Genomic DNA, 21,701 nt, shown 5'->3' on the forward strand with positions numbered 1-21,701 from the left:
AAGTCAGAAGTGTACAATTCAGTGATCTTTGGTGGAGAGGGTAAGCAAATTTAAAATATTGGGAGTCATTATCTCGGAGGATCTTTCCTGGACTGAGCACACTAAAGGCATCATGAAGAAAGCATTTCAGCACCTCTATTTCTTCAGGAATTTGTGGAGGTTTGGTATGACACTAGTAATCCTGGCAAATTTCTGCAGATGTGTGGTGGAGAGTGTGCTGACTGGCTGCATCACAGTTTGGTAAGCCCTGCAAAAGGTAGCGGATACAGTTCAGGACAGACAAAACCTTCCCCTCTATCGAGAACATTTACAGGGAATGCTGCTGTTGGAGAGTAGCAGCAACAATCATCAACGATCCACACCATCGAGCACATGTTCTGTTCTCATTGCTGCCATCAGGAAAAAGGCATAGGTTCTACAAGACTGCCACCACTACATTCAAGAACAGCTGCTACCCCTCTACCATCAGACTCCTTGACAACAAACTCAATCAAGGACTCATTTAAAGACTCTTAGTTGTTCACTTGATTGATTTTTTAAATTCTCTCTATATTGCACAGTCAGTTTGTTCACGGATGCTTTCAACCTTTCATTGCTGCAGTAAAAGGTTTCCACCTGCTTCAAAAGGGCATCAGTCATCCTGGTGCCCAAGCAGAGTAGTGTGGGCTGCCTCAACAACTATCACCCAGTAGCACTAACTTCTACTGTGATGAAATGCTTTGAGAGGCTGGTCATGGCCAGAATTAACACGTACCTAAGCAAAAGTCTGAACCCTCTGCAATTCAGCTATCATCATAATCGCTCCATAGCAGATGCAATATCACTGGCTCTCCACTCAGCTCTGAATCACCAAGAAAACAGCAACTCATACATGCGGCTGCTCTTCATAGACTATAGCTCAGCCTTCAATACCATTATTCCCTCAGTATTGGTCAAGAAGCTATAAACTCTTGGCCTCTGTACCCCCTTCTGCAACTGGATCTTTGACTTTTTCAACAGAAGTCCACATTCAATTCGAATTGGAAACAATGTCTCCCCCTCACTGATTATCAACACAGGTGCACCTCAAGGATGCGTGCTTAGCCCACTGTTCTACTTGTTATGCACCCATGACTGTGTGGCCAGGCAAAATTCCAATGTACAAATTTGCTGATGACATCACAATTGTTGACAGAATCACAAACAGCAATGAGGGAGAGAGATCAGCTCATTGGGTGGTGTCATGCCAACAACCTTGTGCTCAATGTTAGCAAAACCATGGAGATGATAGTGGACTTGAGGAGGGAGCCAGGGGAACATGACCCAGTCCTCATCGAGGGCTCAGTAGTGGAGAGGGTTAAGAACGACAAATTCCTGGGTGTCAACATCTCTGAGGATCTGTCCTGGAGCCTTCATGTGGATGCAATCATGAAGAAGGCTCACTAGCATCTATACTTTGTGAGGTGTCTGAGGAGATTCAGTATGCCACCAAAGACTCTCTTAAACTTCTACAGGTGTACTGCAGAGAGCATTCAGCCTGGTTGCATCACTCTCTGGTACGGAGGCGCAATTCTCAGGACAAGAAAAAACTCAAGAAAGTTGTTATCTCAGCCTGTGACATCACAGGCACCAGACTTGACTCCACTGAGGACACCTGCATGAGGTGGTGTCTTAAAAAAAGCAGCCTCTAGCCTCAAAGACCCCTACCACCCAGGCCACGCCCTCTTCACTCTGCTACCATTGGGGAAAAAGGTACAGGAGCCTAAAAATGAGCTCTCACCGGCACAAGGACAGCTTTTTTCTCCCGCTGCCATCAGATTCCTGAATAATCAATTAATGAAACACTGCCTCACTTTTCATGCACTATTTATTTTATTTATTGTTGTCAGGTGGTTTATATGAATGTTTGCTCTATGATGCCGCTGCAAAACAACAAATTTCATGATTTGTTCATGACAATAAATTCTGATTCTATTCAGAACTTTATTGATTTTCTTTATGTTCTCTCTGTATTGCACAGTTGGCTTGTTTACATTCATTATCTGTTTACTGTTCTTTATTTATTTACACATGTATGCTGTGTACAGTCTTTTTTGCACTACCAATAAGGGGAAATTCTAACTTGCCTGCAGAAAAAGAGTCTCAGAGTTATATGTGATGTCATGTATGTATGGGCCTCCATTTGGTTGCAGGAGTACATCACATGGAACTGCCATGTATACATTATGATGGTACCTTTTTCTAAGAGACACTAGTGATTAGGAGCATGGTCAAGAAACGTTTAGTGAAATAAGGGGTCGGAGATTACACTTTTTCCCCAGTTGGGAACTAGTGTCATCATTGAATGTACCTCCTGAATCATATTTCACTTATCAGTAGCTGATTTTTTTTTTTGGTCCAGGGTTTCAGATGCATTCGCTGAGAAAAACATATACAAGCAGCTTTTCCGAAGGAAAGTGCTGTTAAAGTATAATAGTTTGATGTTGAATATTGTGTGAAAATTTACATACGTTATTTTACTCATCAGGAGGTCCATGGCCAAATCCTATGAATATAGTGGCAGCAGTTGGATCCTGAGTTTACCATCATAGTCAAAGCATTCAACATTTACAGATCTAAGTAGCTTCAGTGAGGTGAATAAAACACCCACTGAGTTAAGATGACATGGTGTCAGAAGAATAAGCTAGAGAAAAAAAACATGTCAAGTAAGTATGAGTTGAAAGATAAACTGCTTTGTCTGAAGAAAGACAAAAGGGAAACAATGGCAACTTGAAGATTAAAAGCAGCATCATCATGTGGGTTCTTCTTTGGCTTGGCTTCGCGGACAAAGATTTATGGAGGGGGTAAATGTCCACGTCAGCTGCAGGCTCGTTTGTGGCTGACAAGTCCGATGCGGGACAGGCAGACACGGTTGCAGCGGTTGCAGGGGAAAATTGGTTGGTTGGGGTTGGGTGTTGGGTTTTTCCTCCTTTGCCTTTTGTCAGTGAGGTGGGCTCTGCGGTCTTCTTCAAAGGAGGTTGCTGCCCGCCAAACTGTGAGGCGCCAAGATGCACGGTTTGAGGCGATATCAGCCCACTGGCAGTGGTCAATGTGGCAGGCACCAAGAGATTTCTTTAGCCAGTCCTTGTATCTTTTCTTTGGTGCACCTCTGTCACGGTGGCCAGTCGCCATATAACATGATCTTGGGAAGGCGATGGTCCTCCATTCTGGAGACGTGACCCACCCAGCACAGCTGGATCTTCAGCAGCGTGGACTCGATGCTGTCGACCTCTGCCATCTCGAGTACTTCGACGTTAGGGACGAAAGCACTCCAATGAATGTTGAGGATGGAGCGGAGACAACGCTGGTGGAAGCGTTCTAGGAGCCGAAGGTGATTAATGGATAAAGAACTGCACTGTGGCTTTGGTAATAGTGCAAAAGTTTGGCCCTCTAATTTATAAAAATAATACATCTGTTCTACCTTTTAAAGACATATATATTGGACTGTATAAATTGTTAGCCAATCATGGTAAATGAAATAACAAATTAAACACTGATACCTTTATGACATTGCCAATGGCATAGACTGTTAGTAAAATGTACCATTTTCAAGGTTTATTGGTAATATTGGTGTGGAGGTTGGTGCAATATTGGAAACCTTGGTAAACTTCGACAGATGTCCAGTGGAAAGTGCGTTCATTGACTGCATAACCGTGTGGTATGGGGGCACCAATTCCTCTGAGTGGAAAGCTCCACAAAATGTAGTGGAGCTACATGGAATGTTGCTGTGGGAGAGCAGCACCAATCATCCAGGACCAACATCACCAAGAACATGCTCTGTTCTCACTGCAGCCATCAGGAAAGAGGTTTATGTGCCACAAGACACATACCAGCAGGTTCAGGAAACAGTACTCCTCCTCCACCATCAGACTCCTGAACAACATTCAATCAGAGACTCATTTAAGGACTCTTTCTTTTCACATTATTTAATTTTGAATATTAATTTTTTTCTATATTTGCATTTCTTTCCTTGTAAACATTCATTTCTTTTGCATATGTATTTTTTCTTACGCTACTGATAAGTAGAAATTCTCCCTTAGGATAAACAATCTCAGGGTTGTATGTGATTTCATATATGTACTCTGACAATACATTTGAACTTTGACTTAATGCATGATGAGTATGGAAAGTCCTTCCAGTGTTACTAAATAAACTATTATATACCTTGCAGATACATGGCAAAATATCTAAAAGTAAAGTTTGCTTCCAAATGATCATCAATAAATATCTGGAAATAGTTGCAGGCAAGAATCTGAATAATCAATCAGGAATTTAAGAAATTTGAGTTGCTGGGCTCACCTGCTGATACTTGTTGCAATAGTTGAGGGGTAAATATTCCTTGTGACACTTTGGACACCATCTGCTCTTCAAAATAGTTTCAACCTCTGTCATAAGAGAGGAAAAGCCTGCAACAGTCAGGGAAGCCAGAAGGGGGTAAACCTGATGGAAATCAGAGTGTGTGTGGGTAATGAGTCTAGCAGGGAAGATCCTGTTCTTTTCATTCACTTTGTGTGCAGCAACATTGCAAAGAACAGACAAAGGTTGAGCAGAGCAGCAGCAAAAATTCTCTGAACTCATAGGAGGCAAACACTGGGCCAACACAATAGGGCAGTAGGCAGCATCTCTCAGTTTGTGCTCCACAAACAACTATTGGTCCATGGGTTTGTTTTTGGTGGTCCTCAATAAGTAAAGGAATGCTTAAGTTAGTCTTGGGTAGAGAAAGGATGAGAATCATTACACAAGTGAAAATGTAAGTTTTGAACTGCTGATGGGAAGAGAGAGGTGAGCTGAATTCAGTTCTTTCTTGTTATCAGCTAGAGCTGATCCTTATCTGGTAAGGTAGTAAAAGTCTATTAATCATTGGTTAAGGGATACGGCCCTGATTAATGAATTCCAAGAGAATTCTAGGGAAGATGTATTTATATGGACCAGTCTGTTTCAATGTTATAGAAACAAAGGTGTCTGAAGGTATAAAATACATGATTTGTAAGCAACGAGGCAGATTCTCTTGGGGTGAGACTAGCTGTTCATGGCAAAACTTCTTAGTGTAAAGGAATTCTCATGCTTTGCAAAGTTTTTAAAATCTGCTTATGCAATGTATTCATGTTTGTTTTCAACCAACCATTTATCCACTTTAACATTTGGTGTAGTTGGCAGGATTTGAACCTGTGTGGGACAATCCCATTGGAGTTACAGAAGAGAATTTAATTTATTGGTTACTCTTTATGGTGAGTAGGGAAAGTTTCTTCTTTGTTGATATGTATTTTTTTTAGCAGTGAGTGTAAAAAGCTATTTTAGTTACAAGTGTTTTTAGTTCTTAGCTAAAGGTTAATAATTATATTTGGCATCAATTGGATATACTTAAATCTAAGATGTACATAACTTGAATTTCATTGATAAACAATGTAAACTGAGGTTTGGCAGAAGACATTTTGTGCACTGACCAGATTGTGTGGGATGTGAATGACCCTAAGTAAACATATCTGCAGTTTATTCAGCTTGGATTCTTGAAGTTTACGATTGAGCTGGAGTGCAAGTTGGAGACATTCACAGGGAGTGAACAAGATATGCTCCAGGCCTCAGGTTATATATTGTACAAAGGAGTCAGATCAGAATAAAAATAGTGTGACAAATAATATAAAAACTGATTGGCATCTAAGTGAGGCAGATTATGAGAATATACAAACTGATGCAATAGGTGATCTGTGGTTAGTAAGGGATTATTTAAGGTGGCATATGAGTGGAAAAAAAGTTGAGAACCACTGTCATAGGGGGTTCAATAATTTCTGGGACAAAGAATATAATTTCAAAATAGGATACAGAGACCTATATGATTCATTACCTATCTGGAACCAGGTCTTAGAGACTAACAGGGAGGATCCTGTTATTTTCATTCCCATTGTGCGCAACATCATTGCAAAGAACAGGCAAAGGGTACTTTTGGAAACCAGCAGAAATTAAACAAAAGGACTCCTGAGGTGATAATCTCAAAACCACAATTTATGTGAAATAAGATTCTAGAAGTTATGGGGGTCATTTATGACTCACTATCTTACTTTATAATTTTACTTCAATGTAATTAGCGTATCTGACTTGTATTTTTTCAACATTCTTTGTATTAGTTTTCTCTTTTGTTGTTTTAGATTTTTTTCCCTTTAATACCAATCATATATAGCATCTGGCAATGCTGGGTTTTTTTTCCTTTACTACTTTTTTTCTTTCATTTTTTTGTATTATTACAGGTTTTTTTCTAAAAAGGATATATATTATTCAGAATGGAAATTATGGTTATGATTTACAATTCATGTATGTTTTTACTACTTGGAATACTTTTTAAGGTTGTGTAACTGTCCATATCATATTGAATTGTTCCTTTTTTTGTTTGTATTATGTTCTTTATTAAAATTAATAAGAAATATTTTAAAAATAAATTTATATGGAGGTACGCTTATTAGAAAGGTAGGTATTACAAAACATAAAGTAAGGATAATGCACTTGAAGGATTTGTGTTTGGGGCTCAGCTATTCACATTGTATTAATAACTTTGCTGACAGGATAGAAAGCCTCATGACAAATTTGCCAATGAGAACATGATAGGAATTATCATAAACCTGGCAGCACAGCATTTTTGAAGATATTAGCAGAATAAATAATGGGTAAAATTGTGGCAAATGTTGCAGACCAGCAGCATTAGAAATTCACCAAGGCAGTGTTATTGTTTTTCTTTTGAAACACTTTATTTATTAATAATAAATAATACTATAACACATTACTCAAATCAAAATCAATTATAGGCAAATGTGTGTGTGTGTGTGTGTGTGTGTGTGTGTGTGTGTGTGTGTGTGTGATATCAAAACCATTACAGCTTAGCACAATTCTGGAAAGTAATTCCAAACTTCAGTCTTAGAAACCCATTGTCAAGATTCAAACTTTTAAACTGATGCACAGAAGCAATCACAAAGAAAATGGGAGAGACTGAGTGACTGGACTACTGAAAACTCACGAATCCTCATTGAGTTTCTTCTAGAGAAATATCCTTACAAATAGTTGTCACAACTCCCCTTTTCCTTGTGTAGGGAAATGAAATGTGTGACTTCTATGATGCTTCCAAAACCCAGGTACAGTTCAATTAAAGTGACTTTTCCTTTGGTCAGGTGGGGTTCAATAATTTCCCTGACCGAAGTATCAGCTGAATTGTCTATTATCACACAGAGTCATTCTTGTTCTGTTCAATGAAATGGCCGTTGATCAATCAAGTGCTGTTCCTTCAGTCTTCCACATTCAGGACTCTCTCACTACCTGTCCTTTCTCCTCTCCAAAGGAATGAATTTGAGTACAGCATGTACTAGCTGATGCCATCCAGTCTCTCCAAAGCTGTGGATATTTGTAGCCTGTACTAGCCCTCAAAGTGATGCTCTCACTAAATGAAACAGGAGCTCACACTGATGGTCAGCCAACTTATACCTAAAATGGCAAGGTAGACTTGTAAATATTGAATAGCAGGAAACAGTGAAGGTGCAAGGAAGATTTTGCATTCAAGATTCCATATTCCATCTATTGTCATTTACACAAAATAGACAAATTTTTTTCCTTTGTTGGTCCTGCATTGCCTATGCTCAGCAGTGAGCCTGACCTTGAGGTATCCAAATTGCATTTCCTCGACCCCAGGTTCTGAATCTCAGAAACATTGAGAAGCTGTCAGTGCCTTCGGCCTTTCAGGAGGTCTGCTCATCATCATATCTTCATGAACCCGGAATTTGATTCCTGGTTGTCAGAAGCCATATGCCAGTAGTCTGCTCCTTTGTCTGAGGACTTTGGCTGCCAAGCACTGAGCTGGAGCCTATTTAGGTCATAGGGTACACATAGATAAGTCAACAAAATATCAAGATCTGGTGAAGTACCCTTTAAGAAAAACAAACTATTGAATTAAGGCATTTTTATCTAGAAGTTATGTCTTAGCTTTACAAATCCCTTGTTAAATCACATTCTTAACATTGTGAACAATTCTGGAGGCCATGCCTTTGGATGGATATAGCAGCAGACGTTTACTGGGATAATAGTTGGACCATGAGTTAACAAGTTGAACTGTGGATTAACCATTAGTTCAGGGTTAAGTTATCATGAGAGAAAATGGAAACTCTTTTTGCTGGAATACAGAAGGTTAAGGTTGAATAATGAAAAAAAATCAAGGTATTTGAGGAACACTAAGTTGGGAAAACAAGAAATTTCTGCCAGACGTTGAATCTAGAATTATTGGCATAGTCAAAAAGGTCTTTCAAACAGGCAAATTAGAGAAAACCTCTGACAAGGTGCAGTAGAAATTTGCATTGATCATTCTCAGTGGACATTATGCCATTTACCGCCCAGCTCCAAATGCACGTGCAAGTGGCAATGTTGCTAGATTGGTGGTTAAATTTAAACTGTTGATGGGTAGATCCTTGATAACCAATACTCTTAAGCAATACAACACAGACAGTGATATATGATATTTAGTCTCAGATCAACCACAATTTCATTACATAGTAGAACAAGCTTTAAGAACCAATCCTTGTTCATATTTAAATGGATTTCAAGAAGACATTTGATAAATTATCTTGCAAGAGTTTATTTGAAGTGCTTCGAATGGAAAACAATTCACACAGGACAAGGAAGATTTTGCTTCCTGAACACTTTTGGATGTATTTTATAGATTTTGGGTTGGTGATCATGATAATCACCTTAAAATATTATCATCATGTACCACTTTTTAAAATATAACCTATTTTTGTAATTTTCTGTCATACTTTAACCTGTTTTGGTCAGTTCAAGCATGCTTGGGCATGCCCTCAGTGCAGATGCTATGTAAACATTGTCTTAGGTCTGGGCATGCTTAATGAGGATAGATGCAGACAGGCTATAAAAGCAGCTCACATCTATAGATGCTGTGAATTACATTGATATAGATTGAATGCATGTTGATGCACATGTTCTTCAGGTAAAAGCAGAGTGAGTGTAATTAACTATAATATTTATTGCATTTGCACTTGGACTTCTTCCCTGCTGTTCTTAGTGCAGTCAGTGACCAACAGAGTGAAATGTTTCACCAGGACTTTGCTACCACGGAAAAGCATATCAGGGCAACTGGAATCCATCAGTGTTGGCCACTGACACAAGAGGCATCAGATGTTGAGTACAAATGAAAATCAGCAGCAAAACACTTTCTGGTCAGTTGAACTAACATAATGTGTAAGCATCATTATGCAAGTAAACATGCTAAATTAAATAAAAGTTAATTTAATGTTTCTCCAACTTCCTACCTGATATTACAAATATGAAATTACCCTGTATTCAGCTTGAAGTTGTCTATCGTAATTCCAATTTTTTTCAGAAGCAAACCTTTAGAAAAAAATGTTGTCTCGTGTCATTGACCTGATTTGGAAACTGGCTGATCAACAGTAAGTGATGAATGGGCATGTTGGACGCATAATTTTACAGATACAAGATACAAATAGTAGTATGTCAGAAGGATTACTACACAAAACATGTAACATCTTGGCCGGTGGTATAGAAAGCAACCTCCCCTTCTTTTATTTTAGTTCCGCCTCGATAAAGAATTCTGACCAGGAACGTTCACTGATCATTTCAACCCACTGAGGCTGTGTGACCTCCGGCAGCTCATTATTTGCTCAAGATTGAAGCATCTGCAGTGTATGTACTTCTCTCAGGTGAATTCATTTGCAGAATTTCCAGAATGGAACCCCTATCAGAATGATGCAAAGTTTCACTTTTATTGAAATAAAACTTGGCTATTTTTGCTCCCACCAACAACACGCTCCTTTCCCAATGGGGCCAGTTCCAAAATAAGCGAGCTCAGTATCATGAAAATTTGAAATAATTATTCTAATTTTGTACTGAAGATTCAACTCAACCTCAGGAATCCACGCAGACCCGGCACCAAGGTTGTGCTGATGCACAGAACAAATGAACGGAGATGCAGTCTAGGATATCCTTGGGATGGCAAATCGCCATGATCTTGAGTCATTTCTCTACTGTCAGCATCTGGACAGTTCCACACTCATTCAGCAGATCTGGAATGAACGGATTACAGTGTATTTGAGAGCCAGAATCAGACTTCCAGCCAGAGGGGAAACATTTGTTTAATGAATTAGATCACGACATTAATGAACGAGCTGAAAGCGCCAATATAACTCTCACGAATGGATAAAAGCTGGAGAGGCATATAGATAGTTTCAAATGTGCAGACGAGGGTTTAAATATAGTTAAGAAAGCAGATGCATATTCACGTCCTGGAAGAAACTTACTTATTTAACTCAACGGACCCCGTTTTGGTTATTATGCATTAGAAGATCAGGGAGCTGAAAATCCATATCTGTGCATCAAAAATCCAGACAATTACGACCTTCATTAACCCAGTGGCATTTTCCATCTGGAAACCGTACTCGCCTGTCATCGAAACAAGACTGACGTTCTTCATAGCGTTTAAAGACTATCATTAAATTCCTTTAACGAGACGAGAGTGAGAGTGGTGTCCTCGTAGTTTAATTATCCCCCTCGTGCCCGTGTTCTAATAAAGACGACCCATGTCTAATGGAATGCCCGAGTAATGGAGATCAATCATTCTTAAATAAGCGCAGAGTTTGAGCAACTTTCATTGGACGGCACAATGGCGCAGCGAGTAGAGTCGCTGCCTCACGGCGCCAGACACTTGGACTCGGCCCTGAGTTTGGCCGCTATGTGTGCTGTCCTGTGATCCCGCGTGGGGACTCTCTGCGCGCTCCCTTTCCCTCTCAATGTTAATGATCTGCGCTAATTGGCCACTGTTCGTTGTCCCTTGCATGTGGATACTCTGGGGGCGAGGAGCGATTCAAATGTGGAGAGAATAAAAATGGGATTAAAATGTAAGATTGGTGTAGACGAGTTGTTGCTGTGGACTCAATAGGGCGAAGGATCAGTTTCCTGGCTACATCTCCAACCATGACCCTTTTACAAAGATCGTCGCTGATAATGATGACTAAGTTGCAAGTGCTACATCTCCGATATGTCCTAACCCTAAGCTATAAATCTAGAAAGCAAAAATGCATGGCCTCACTAGTTCTCTTTTCTTAGGCATTGCATGAATACTAAATTATCTTCAAAGAAATGTTCACATGGAAACTAATCAATGAGCACATTGGACCAATTTCAGTGTTCTCGTTCGACACTGAAGGCAGTCGCCATGGTCCCTGGAGAAAAGGATCTGATCCATGGACCTCAAACCTATACAAGGTGAAAATTTCTGGAAAACTGGATTATGTTTGGGCCTAACTCGAGACCGACAAGTAGTCAACACTATTCAAAATATTGAAAAGCAACTAATGAATAAATATCAATACACAGGTACTTCCCATATCTGAGTGGTGACCCGACTCCCGGCGTTGTAGCATCATCACCTTCAGACTTCCACCGACGCTGAACTAATAAGCGGTATTATTTACGCAAGTAAACACGAGTTTATTTCACATCACGTTGCACACATGCACACATCATCGTGAAAGTGTGTTCGAAAAAATTCAAAGATTTCTCTTTTGTTGCATCTCGCACGCTTCAGAAAAGAATGTCCTCACGAATGGACATTTCAAAAACAAGATTGAACATTGGCGAGTAGAAATAACCAAACCAATTTTCCGATCTAGTATAGTAATATCTACTTGGATTCATTTTATTCCCCTGAACAGCCTGCACTCTAACACAATTGTCAACGCCAATAAGAGCAACATCAAAAGATAGATGCACAAGATAGGTCAATTCATTTTAAACGTCGTTTGACACCACATCTAATATTTCTGGTATTGTCAGAAGCAACGAAGAGACAGGGAGATGGCTGCGAGCTCCAACTTTGAACAGCGCCAAAGCATTGCATCTATTTTCAGAAGTTTATGTGCTGGGACTGTTTTCTTCCGGAACAACTACGTGAACGCTCTTCGCCTAATGATTTTTCTCCCGCGGAAGAACGCCTAAGATCTGAAGAGAACGCTACATATTCATGAACACTCGAGTGAATCGAGCTTTCCGTTTCTAACCGAAAACAACGCCACTGCTGTTCTCTTAATTATATTGACATTTTAATTTTGACTTTACTTAGACTAAGTACCAAATAATTGGGCCTCCTCATTCTGGACAGGTTAATCCCACAAAAAAAAGTTTGCTGCCGCTTTATTTAATCTCCTATATCCTTCCAATTGTTCATGTCCGAATAAAGTAACCATTATCCGCATCCTGCAGCTGCACGGAGAAGTATCGTCAGTCAACAAGAAGCAAACAGAAATAATCATTTGGCATTAATGTAATGGACAACTGAATAAACATTCCCATTGTTCAATCTAACCCCACGGCTCCGCAGAGCGAGTCTTCCCGTGTGATCCCTATTTCAACAAAGTGGGGGGGGGGGGCAGAGAGTTCGACCTTTCAGCACCGTGGAGAGCTCATCGAACGGCTCCACTCTACCAGCAGCCTCGCCTTTCTTACTAGCCTTACAGTATGAGAGACCAAAGCCCAGCCTTCCTTTGACTGGCAATTTACGAGCGCAGTTATTTCTGTGAGACTTAGCTCAGCTGCTTGGAAGCTCAGACACTAATGGATCACTAAAATGACGTAAGGCGCACTTGCTTGTCAAACGCATTATGACACGATTGTTATTCATGAAAGGAGACTGAAAGCTATGGCAAAATAAATAGTTCTCTTGAGTGTTTCCGGATCAATCAATTTAAACCCTTCCAACATGCCTAATATATTAATTGATTAAATCAACCACAACGATGAGATGGTCCTGATTTTAATTTTTATATTAGCAATTCTGCAACGACCTTAAGAAATTCTACGGATCTGAGAAACAAAAAGACTTTGGTAGAGTTGAACGCGTTACAAACTGACAGAGGCACAAGGGAGAAATAGGTGAAAATAAAAACGACGAACACGCATTGTTTCTTGAGACTTGAACTGACTTTTGGGTTTCTTTTCATTGCTCTCGATGTACATTCATACGCCACTTTTATAAAACGCAGAACATGTACTATTTGGAAAATAGCATTATATACCAGTCGCTGACTTGCCGGTTCCAGTGAGCACATAAAGAATTTCCGGGGTATAACACGTCCACTACAAAGAAGGACCAAAGCCACCAAGTATCAGTCTTTTAACTGCATGTTAAAAAAAAATGTTTTTGAAAAATTTTGAATGGACTCATAGTGTTGGGATGCCCTTTTGCTTTTGTCTGGACACTGTGTTTTCAAAATGCTCCCAGGAACATTTGATCACCTCCAGTTTAATTCCTGTGCCAGGCAACGAAGCGTATTACTGCTTTTTAAAAAAAAAACCCACAAATTAAACTAAAGTCTTTGTTTCCCAAATTTCTATTTGATTTCGCCTTTGGAAGTTCAAAGGAGTATTGAAAGCATCAATGTCCTGTGAATGGGTTGCGGCAGTTTGAACACGGTTGCAACAGTAGAGTGGAGCAGCAGGTGTCGCTCCGCAAGAAGTGACCAGTACACTTTCTTTGAAGAACAAGCAGTCTGTTGGCATTTAGCAGTCACGTAATGTTTCTTTTTTCGGAACCCTCAAAAAAAAACCTAATCAATTGAGATGATTTTCTAGACTGTTCATTAATCGTGTGATTTGCTTTATGTTAAACGAACTCAAAGCCTGTATTGACTGTTTCACGTGATATATAACTTTGTGAATGAAGCCTACGTCATGATCGGGGCGAGACTTGAGCCCCACGCTGATTGGCATAATCTCCCAGGTTAGATTTATGATTGGCAGGGTTGTTGACGATCGAACACCCACTCACTGAACACACAAAGAGCCGGCGGCGTTGGATATAAAAGGATGGACCCTGAGCATTCAACAGTAAAACTAAAGAAGAAACTTGCTTGATAATTTCTTCTCAAAAGCGAATCGCAAGGTAAGAGGACCTTTATGCATGGTTGAAAAAAAATATGAGTATTCGTTACTTTTTCTGGCATTACTTCAGATTGCCACACTGCCATTGTACTTCTGAAATTCTCTGGAAACTTTGTTCGGTTTTAAACCATTCCAGGTAGATTCGAAATCAGTTTCATTAAATCTGTTAAACGACTTTCGATGCTCCTTTGACGAGACGGATGCGCATAACTAAGTGCATGTCAAGGTTTTATTCATCAATGAATATTTCTCGTAAATCATGTAATCTGGTCAGCATGTGCGAATGTATCACGCTGTAGTGTCCAGCGTTGTTTTGTGTTTCTTGGATTTTTTTTTGCATTTGCACTCCAGATTTGACATAACCAAACGTTCACTACTGTTGCCGGCATCACATTTAGAAAGTGTCAGTTGCAAAATAGTCTTGTTTAAATAACAGCAACAAAAACGTGAAAAGTATATTTTGCAGCATTTCTAAAGGTTTCCTGGGGATTTGTGCATGCATTTGTGGCTCCTATCAGTCATTTCAAACATTTTCGGAGTCTTGCTTCTGCTTTTTTTCAAATGATAATTAGGAATAGGGATTGTGGACGAGTAATAACCAAAGGCTGCGACGTGAGAGGGAAGAAGATTGGTCACAATGTCAGATTCAGTCAATTAGTGGTATGATTTTTTTTTAGAATTGTGCCCTTGCTATTCAGTTGTACTTTGAAGTGTGTGACGTTGACCTCTAATGCCAGCATTCTTAATTCATTATATAATCTATTACTTAACTGGGAAGTTCCAGTATTGTCAAGTTGCAGTCGAGGAAAGGTGCAAGCATCAGAGAAAGACAAAAAAAAAACATGTAGCCAGTCATGAGAAAATGCTTCTCCGTGATCCTCAAAGATTGAGGAAGCCTCGATAACAATACGTTTCAACAAAACCGGAAAATACTGAGCACATTTAATTGGCCGGACAGCATTTGTGGAAAAGCAAAGAGATGCAACTGTTCACCTTTCCATAGATTCTGCCTGACCTGGTGAGGATTTTCAGTTTTGGTTTGAAATTTAATGCATTTATTATTTTGTTAAAATCATATTTATCAATTTTATTTTTTTAAAAACACACTTTTGTCTTCTTCACTGATTGTCATTGGATTTCTTTCTTTTGGGCTCCATGCCAACAGTTACGTGCTTTATCCTGAAAAGGATGTGGCGTCCCAAATATCAATTGGACGAAATGATCCTAAGTGGCCTCTAGCGGCGCTGTCGTGCGATATTTTTCAAGGGGTGCGGTGCATTGGACGATGGACTGGATAACAATGCATTTGTCTTTTCCTCAGAAGCATGGCTCTCCTCAGGATCTCCGCTTTCCTTGTGGTTTACGCTGTTTTTACATGTCACATAAGCAGCTCCAACGCTGTTCCTGTCAGGTATGTATCCGATTATTCGCTGCCGTTTTATATATTTTACTCCGATCTCTGTTCTGGAGAGGAATGCTTTAGACCACATTCAGCATTTCTTCTTTTATCATGAAGACCTGCAGTAGATCATTGAAATGACTGTAACGGTGGTAAAGTTTTTTGAGGGCATCAGCTTGATTATATATTCGACTTCTGAGGAATAAATTAGACAAAAGCAAGATGGAAATGAGAACATAATTTCTAGTCTTCTTGCTGTGACAAGGTTATTCCTTTGCAAAATAAAGTGGAGGCAGAATTCTGAGAGTATCGAGCAGGGAGAGAAAGCTGAAGGGCTTGTGTTTAATACGAATTCCCATTTATATATATATATATATATAAAAGTAGTTTAGCTGTGATGCGAATTACTTTCAAATTCGGTGCAAACTCAACTTTTGTTAGAGTGAAGAATTTGGGTGGAGCAGGAGAAAAGGCGTTTTCAAGTATTAGTCTGGTTGAGCTGAGGGCACACTTGCTACCGACCTCGATGGTTTGAGGTTCAGGTGCGTCTTGGGTGAAAATTACTCCACTCATTCTCTGGTGCGATACTGAACCATCCTTTTGGATGAGTCCCAGTCTCCTCGGTGTGAAGATCCCATGACATTATTTCCAGAGGTCCAACGGCAACATCCTGGAATTCCATCCTCCGTGTCACAAAAGAGCTGCTGTGTTCGAATTGAACGGCATACGTTTCCACGTTACTCCTTCAATAGTAAGTCTGGAGCTTTGAGAAAGGCATCACTTGTATTAAAATCAAGAACCTTTCTCACACCCGGTGAAGTATAATACTTAGCACACAAGCTCTTGAAATAGCATTGGGATAAATGCCAGATATAATAAATTATAGGCTTGTTGGCTGGATGAATTCTCTTCAGTTGGGTAGGCTTCTTGTGGGAAAGAACACTTCCTCCAGGGTAGTATCCTTCCTCTGCAGAGTGTCAAGTCCAGTCTGGTGGTAATCAATTAAACACTACAGATTGCACGTGTAATGGAACCAAAAGATTTTTTTAAATCATTATTTAATAGTGAGGAGGTTTTGCTCTTGACGGTAGCAGTCGTACTCCGGGCGACACCAGAACTGCCAACCGTCATTTATTGGTTTGTATCTAAAAACGAATGTATCATTGCGACTGATTGTGAGATTATGACTTAGAGCAATGCTGGAGTCTTCGACAGACAGGATGGCGCTCAACGATTACGAGGTCCGACGACTACTGAATGCGCTGGTAAAAGAATTCATGCAGATGATGACAGAAGAAATGGAGCAACAAGTGTCTGATACCAACAGGTAAGGGGACACGTGGATTGGCCTCATGCTGGAGCTCCAGTCACCGTTTGTGAGATTCAACACGAGCATCTAATTGGACAATCCGTGTTCTGGGAGCAGAAGCGCGTGTGTTAGCAGAGCTGATTATTGAGGGAGTAAGAGAAGTGACAGCCAACTTGAGCCAAGTCTTGGCCTGTCTTGTACCATTAGTTTGGCTCCTCGCGAATCAACTGGAATGATTCCACGTAAGCCAACACAAAGGGCACATGTTTGACATTTTGAGCGAATGAACATATATTTTTAAAAAGATTGTGGTGAAAAGGTAGGATTTTAATAACTAGAATAACTCGCAGTAACAGTTCTTTGTCATAACTTTGCATGGAGAACATTGGAAAAGTTAAGCTATGCTTGCAAATTGCAGTTAACAAATGAGCATTGTTTTGCATGTAGCATAAAAGCAAGTTGTGTTACGACAATGCATGAATGAGTTTTACATAAAGCAGTTATTTTAAGTTTCGAGTTAAGGGAAAACGAAAAGCGCATGAGTTTTTTTTTGCAAGGTACTTCGACGTATAGGAGTGCCCAGCATATTTGGTAAAGTGTGATTTTTTTTCTATTAAAAGTGACATTGCATGTAGCAGTTGTTCGTTACCTGAAACTGATAGCAATGCAAACATGTGTAGCTCGAGCTGCATGACCGCATGCGTTGTCATGAGATTTGTTTTTGCATGTGTTTTTTTTTCTACAGCTTGGATAGACCTATTGTCAAAAGATGCACAAGTCTGAGCACTTGTGTGGTGGGCAAGTTGTCCCAGGAATTGCACAAATTGCAAGCTATCGAGCGCACTGACGTAGGAGCGGCAACTCCTGGCAAGAAAAGGAGCATTCTCACTGGTCTGGAAAGCGAACGCTAGGCAACCTACGGAGCGCCATTTGAAAGCGACTAATCGTTTGTTGTGATGCATGGATATCAAATGCTTGAGCGTTAAAGTGTTCTATTTCATTTCGCCTCAGTTTATGACACAGAATGATAGACATGGACACAAACTAGAATATCTTAATCTTAATAAGCAATTACTTTATAGCTTCAAAGTTGATTTTTTTCATTATATAGTTTTATGATCCTTTGTGACAATGCAGTGCGCCATTAAATTGAATGCTTCTCTGTGCAGGAAATGGCTATTTGTTCAATAAACTTATTTTGCTACTAGGAATGATGGTTCTGTGCGACAGAAGGAATATAGGTGCAAAGGATTAAGCATCTGAGCAAAGTGTTCTATATGAACATATTCGATTAGATTAGCAATTTTATGAATGCCCAATTAGAGTGCCTTCACTAAACCAGACTTTTTTGGGGGGGAAAAAAGTCAACAAAACATAATTTGTATTCTAATATGTTTACTAGCAGCCAAACGTGTAGAGAGCAGAGCTTTTTTTGGCAACTTCAGAAACTATTCATGCTCTATTTATCCGCTAAGTGCGGCAGTTTTGATTGGCGAGTTTAAATCGTGCGGTTGCCTTCTTAAGACAGCGCACACGATATTTCATGTATTGAATGTGATATGAATGACGGTAACTGATAGCAAACTAAATCGTTCCGCATCAGGTAAGAATTTTTTTTAAAGAATAAGATCATTCTGTATCTCGATTATTGACCTTCACCTGTAGCTTCAGAGCATAGTCCATGTTTCCATGTAGGGTCCGAGATGAATGCTTGTTGGCCTGTGCTCCTCCCCTGCCCTTTTTACCCAGCTCCTCAGCCCTATTATTTAGGCGCCTGCCTGCTTTTTACTCATACCTTGAAACATGGCTCAGATCTGAAACTTTAGTTGTATATATTTGCCTCCTGCGGGTCTTCCTGAGTTTTTATGTTTTACCATTGCCATCCAGGGAGCATTCTGATGTCTTTCCAGCAATTTTGCACAAGGGTTTGATTGGAAACCTCTTTTCCTCATTTTCCATGGCGATGAACGCTTGCTTTTTTGACTACCCGGTGAATTGAAAGGGGAAAATCATTAATGGCAGTAGAAATTGATCAATCAGTAATCACAGAGCAAGCAGACAAAGAGGGGTAGCAGTGCATTTCGTTTGTTTATATGAGATAGAGGAGCAGAAATAGGCCAGTCGGCCCATTGGGGTCCGTCACTCCATCATGAGCAGATCCACCTCTCCGCCCCCTCCCCGGCATTCTTCCCATAACCCCTGATACCCAGACTGTTCTGATTCAGGTATGTTGAAGGTAAGTGGAAAAGTTCGTTGGGGGGTGGGGGGGGGGGGGGGGTGGGATTGGGGATTCACCACAACCTGAACTTTCGGACCGAATAGTTCCCTTCAGTGTTGTACGTTCTTCGCAAAATAACGTGTTTAATGGGATCCGTTTACTCAAACACCGAATTCTTCAACAAAACAAAAGTTTGGAAGGGGAGGACAATTGCTTTGTCTGCATTGAGTCTCAATGAGTTCCTTCCCCCCTCCAATTTGTGACAGTGTTCCCATGGAGAAACGAGCCTGCAAAACAGCCACCTGTGCCACACATCGCCTGGCCGACTTCCTCAGCCGGACGGGAGGCATGGGAAACAGTGACTTCGTCCCAACCGATGTAGGAGCAAATACCTTCGGACGACGAAGAAGGAGTGTTCAGATGTAGATTATTCGTGGAACTGGTAATAAGTTGTGCCAATCTTAACAAGTGTGCATGTCCCATATAAATAAACGCACTTGTATACAGCAATCAACTTCAGGACAACTGATAATAGAATTTTCGCAGTTTTTCCTCCAAGTAGATACGCAGTGGCAGAGGGTCGGTGCCTTGGTAAAAACAGAGACTAGGTTATTTGTATAGTCGTAATTGAATAAACGTTTACCCAGTAGAATTTGTTTTTACTCTAAATGTTGCATTGAGACCCACGGCAACCATATCCACAATAACTCACTATTTAATGTGATCTTGACTGGTCTCAACTCCTGCTCTGCACCGGTTCCCAGTTGTCCTCAATTCCTCATTCATCACTTCAGTCCAAATGTTCGCGGTCTCTTATGGTGATCAAATAAGAGATATATCAAACAAGTACGAGTAACTAATCAACTAAGATTGCTGTCTGGTTAATGCTGTTGGTATATGTGAACGCACCTTTATAATCCTTTCCCACGAGATTTTTGAATCTTTCAAGTGATTCTTTTAACATACCCGACCATGCTGTATTCTCCAACTTTCTAGCAAACTCTCATAGAATCTAATATTTTGGAGTAGGTTGGGTTTGAAAATGAGACGCACTGCAGATTCCAAAAATACAGAGGGATATTGCTGCTTTCTATTCTACTGGGCATGCGAAACACTCCGAAGCTGGTTGACAGAATGCACTAGCTCGGGCCAAACCTGCACACCCCGAACACATAAATTCAATGGCTTGAGGGTTGAACCCCCTGTACTTTGTCTTACAGGCAGACAACAATAACTGACGAGGCAAAGTTCTTTCACTCCCGATTAGATGTCGCTTGGCTCGCTTTCTTCATCGCCGAAGCTCAAAAAGAATAAAGCTTGGAAATGTTTATTCATATAATTTTAATTATTACTGCCCACACTTCAGTTTTGTTGCAATTCCTAGCCAATTAATCCTTGTTCCTATCAAAATTAGTTCCTTAACGTATCGTATAGCCAAACGTAACTTTTACACCACATCACGTTTTATATCCTCCTAGATTTGAAATAAAAGTGATGGTATGTTATTTAATGACGCCTGGGCACAGTGTGCAATGTGACTTCCAGCTCTGTGCTGTTAGAACTTGGTCTCGACAGGACTCTCAGTATCTCGGGGATGTGGTTAATGTTGCCTCTCAAGGCATGTATGTAATATACTGTGTGTTGTGCCTTGATGTAAAACGCTATAAATTACATGATTGTACAGTATATTAACGACACCTTAAATATTGTATCAATTGTGACATTCGCAAGATTAAAATATTTTCGATACATTGAAGTTGGCGTAATTTTATGAGGCGAAATTTTTGTTAGACGGAAGAGTTTGTTGCGATGGCGTTTGTGAGTTAACCTTGCCTAAGCTCCTCTAGCTGGAGGTACTAATCTCCACAGAAGATCCAGGAGGAGCAACATTATCTTCCTTTCCTAAGTCGGTGACTCTAAGAGCAATTAATTAGACTGGGATTTAATCTTTGCTCAACAATCAGATTGAATATTACTTTAAACGGGATTCGATAAAGTTCCTACCAACTCTAAGGTTAGGGAGGGGCTTCCGCTGACATGAAATAAAAGTTCCACAGTTTGCCGCTCATTGTATAATGTGGAATGAGTAACTGCTCTATTCTTCACCCAACCATGGCTTGGGGTGATATTGCCACTGCATAGAGAGGCTCCGTCCATTAGACATGGGATCATGGACAGTAACAGGAGCCGTGACCGACCATCAATTACTCATCCCATTTTCCAGCACTTGGTCCATAGTCCTCTATGTCCTGCCTACGTAAAATCCGAGGAAATTAACCGAGAGTTAAATAATGTTACAGTTTAATAAATATCCCCAAAATCCAATACCATAGGGTGTAGCGGTACACCATTAGGCAGGCGAACCGGCCCCGTTTGTCACGCATGCGGCGGGGCAGCCGGCCAAAGTGGCGCCATCGGGGGTTTCCCCCCCCCCCCCCCCACCTCTGCTCAGAAGCCCATGTGACGCCCCGGTGACGTCGAGGCCCCCCCCCACCCCCCAGCGCGGTTCTCAGCCAGGTCCGGGCTGGAAGTATAAGACCAGCCAGGCAGCCTGCAATAAATTAATTTTTGCTCACTGAACTCAATCCATTTGGTTGTGCGATCCTTCAGTTAGCAGCGTAGCCGCCGCTACAACTGATTACTCCGACAGATTCAAACGTCTTTGAACCCAAAATGAATGACCCTTCGATCAACGCTATAGCCATCAAGCTTCCTGACTTCTGGGTTCAGGAGCTGGAGACCTGGTTCAGCCACGCAGAGGCTCAGTTTCACCTCTGCCAGATTTCATCAGAATCGACCAAGTTCTACCATGTGGTCAC

General features: G+C 40.6%; 1 protein-coding gene and 1 long non-coding RNA gene across 3 annotated transcripts; one reads left to right on the top strand and one right to left on the bottom strand.

The window, feature by feature from the left end:
• The first annotated feature begins 13,536 nt into the window (after positions 1-13,536).
• On the top strand, positions 13,537-20,638 carry calca (calcitonin/calcitonin-related polypeptide, alpha). Of its 2 annotated transcripts, XM_069897744.1 has the most exons (5): positions 13,537-13,957; positions 15,278-15,367; positions 16,548-16,682; positions 19,149-19,324; positions 20,103-20,638. In XM_069897744.1, exons 2-4 carry the CDS (start codon positions 15,282-15,284, stop codon positions 19,306-19,308), a joined length of 381 nt encoding a protein of 126 aa, XP_069753845.1. In that variant the 5' UTR covers positions 13,537-13,957; positions 15,278-15,281; the 3' UTR covers positions 19,309-19,324; positions 20,103-20,638. The 2 variants fall into 2 exon arrangements, with proteins under 2 accessions (XP_069753845.1, XP_069753838.1); XM_069897737.1 differs by lacking the exons at positions 19,149-19,324; positions 20,103-20,638 and adding an exon at positions 17,410-17,837 and having other exon boundaries at positions 13,552-13,957.
• LOC138742812 (uncharacterized) lies at positions 18,740-21,299 on the bottom strand. The gene is made up of 3 exons (XR_011344422.1): positions 21,211-21,299; positions 19,595-19,694; positions 18,740-19,469 (listed from the first exon to the last, which is right to left on the bottom strand). It is a non-coding gene; the product is annotated as an uncharacterized lncRNA (long non-coding RNA).
• Between the last annotated feature and the right edge of the window lie 402 nt (positions 21,300-21,701).

Source organism: Narcine bancroftii, chromosome 1 (genome assembly GCF_036971445.1).
Source record: "Narcine bancroftii isolate sNarBan1 chromosome 1, sNarBan1.hap1, whole genome shotgun sequence".
NCBI classification, from domain to species: domain Eukaryota; kingdom Metazoa; phylum Chordata; class Chondrichthyes; order Torpediniformes; family Narcinidae; genus Narcine; species Narcine bancroftii.

Bases quoted from the DNA above. Each gene is read 5' to 3' on its own strand.
- calca (XM_069897737.1), top strand. From the start codon at position 15,282: ATGGCTCTCCTCAGGATCTCCGCTTTCCTTGTGGTTTACGCTGTTTTT. The intron at 15,368-16,547 runs GTATGTATCCGA...ATTATGACTTAG, and splicing joins TCCAACGCTGTTCCTGTCAG to AGCAATGCTGGAGTCTTCGA. The intron at 16,683-17,409 runs GTAAGGGGACAC...TTTTTTCTACAG, and splicing joins CAAGTGTCTGATACCAACAG to CTTGGATAGACCTATTGTCA.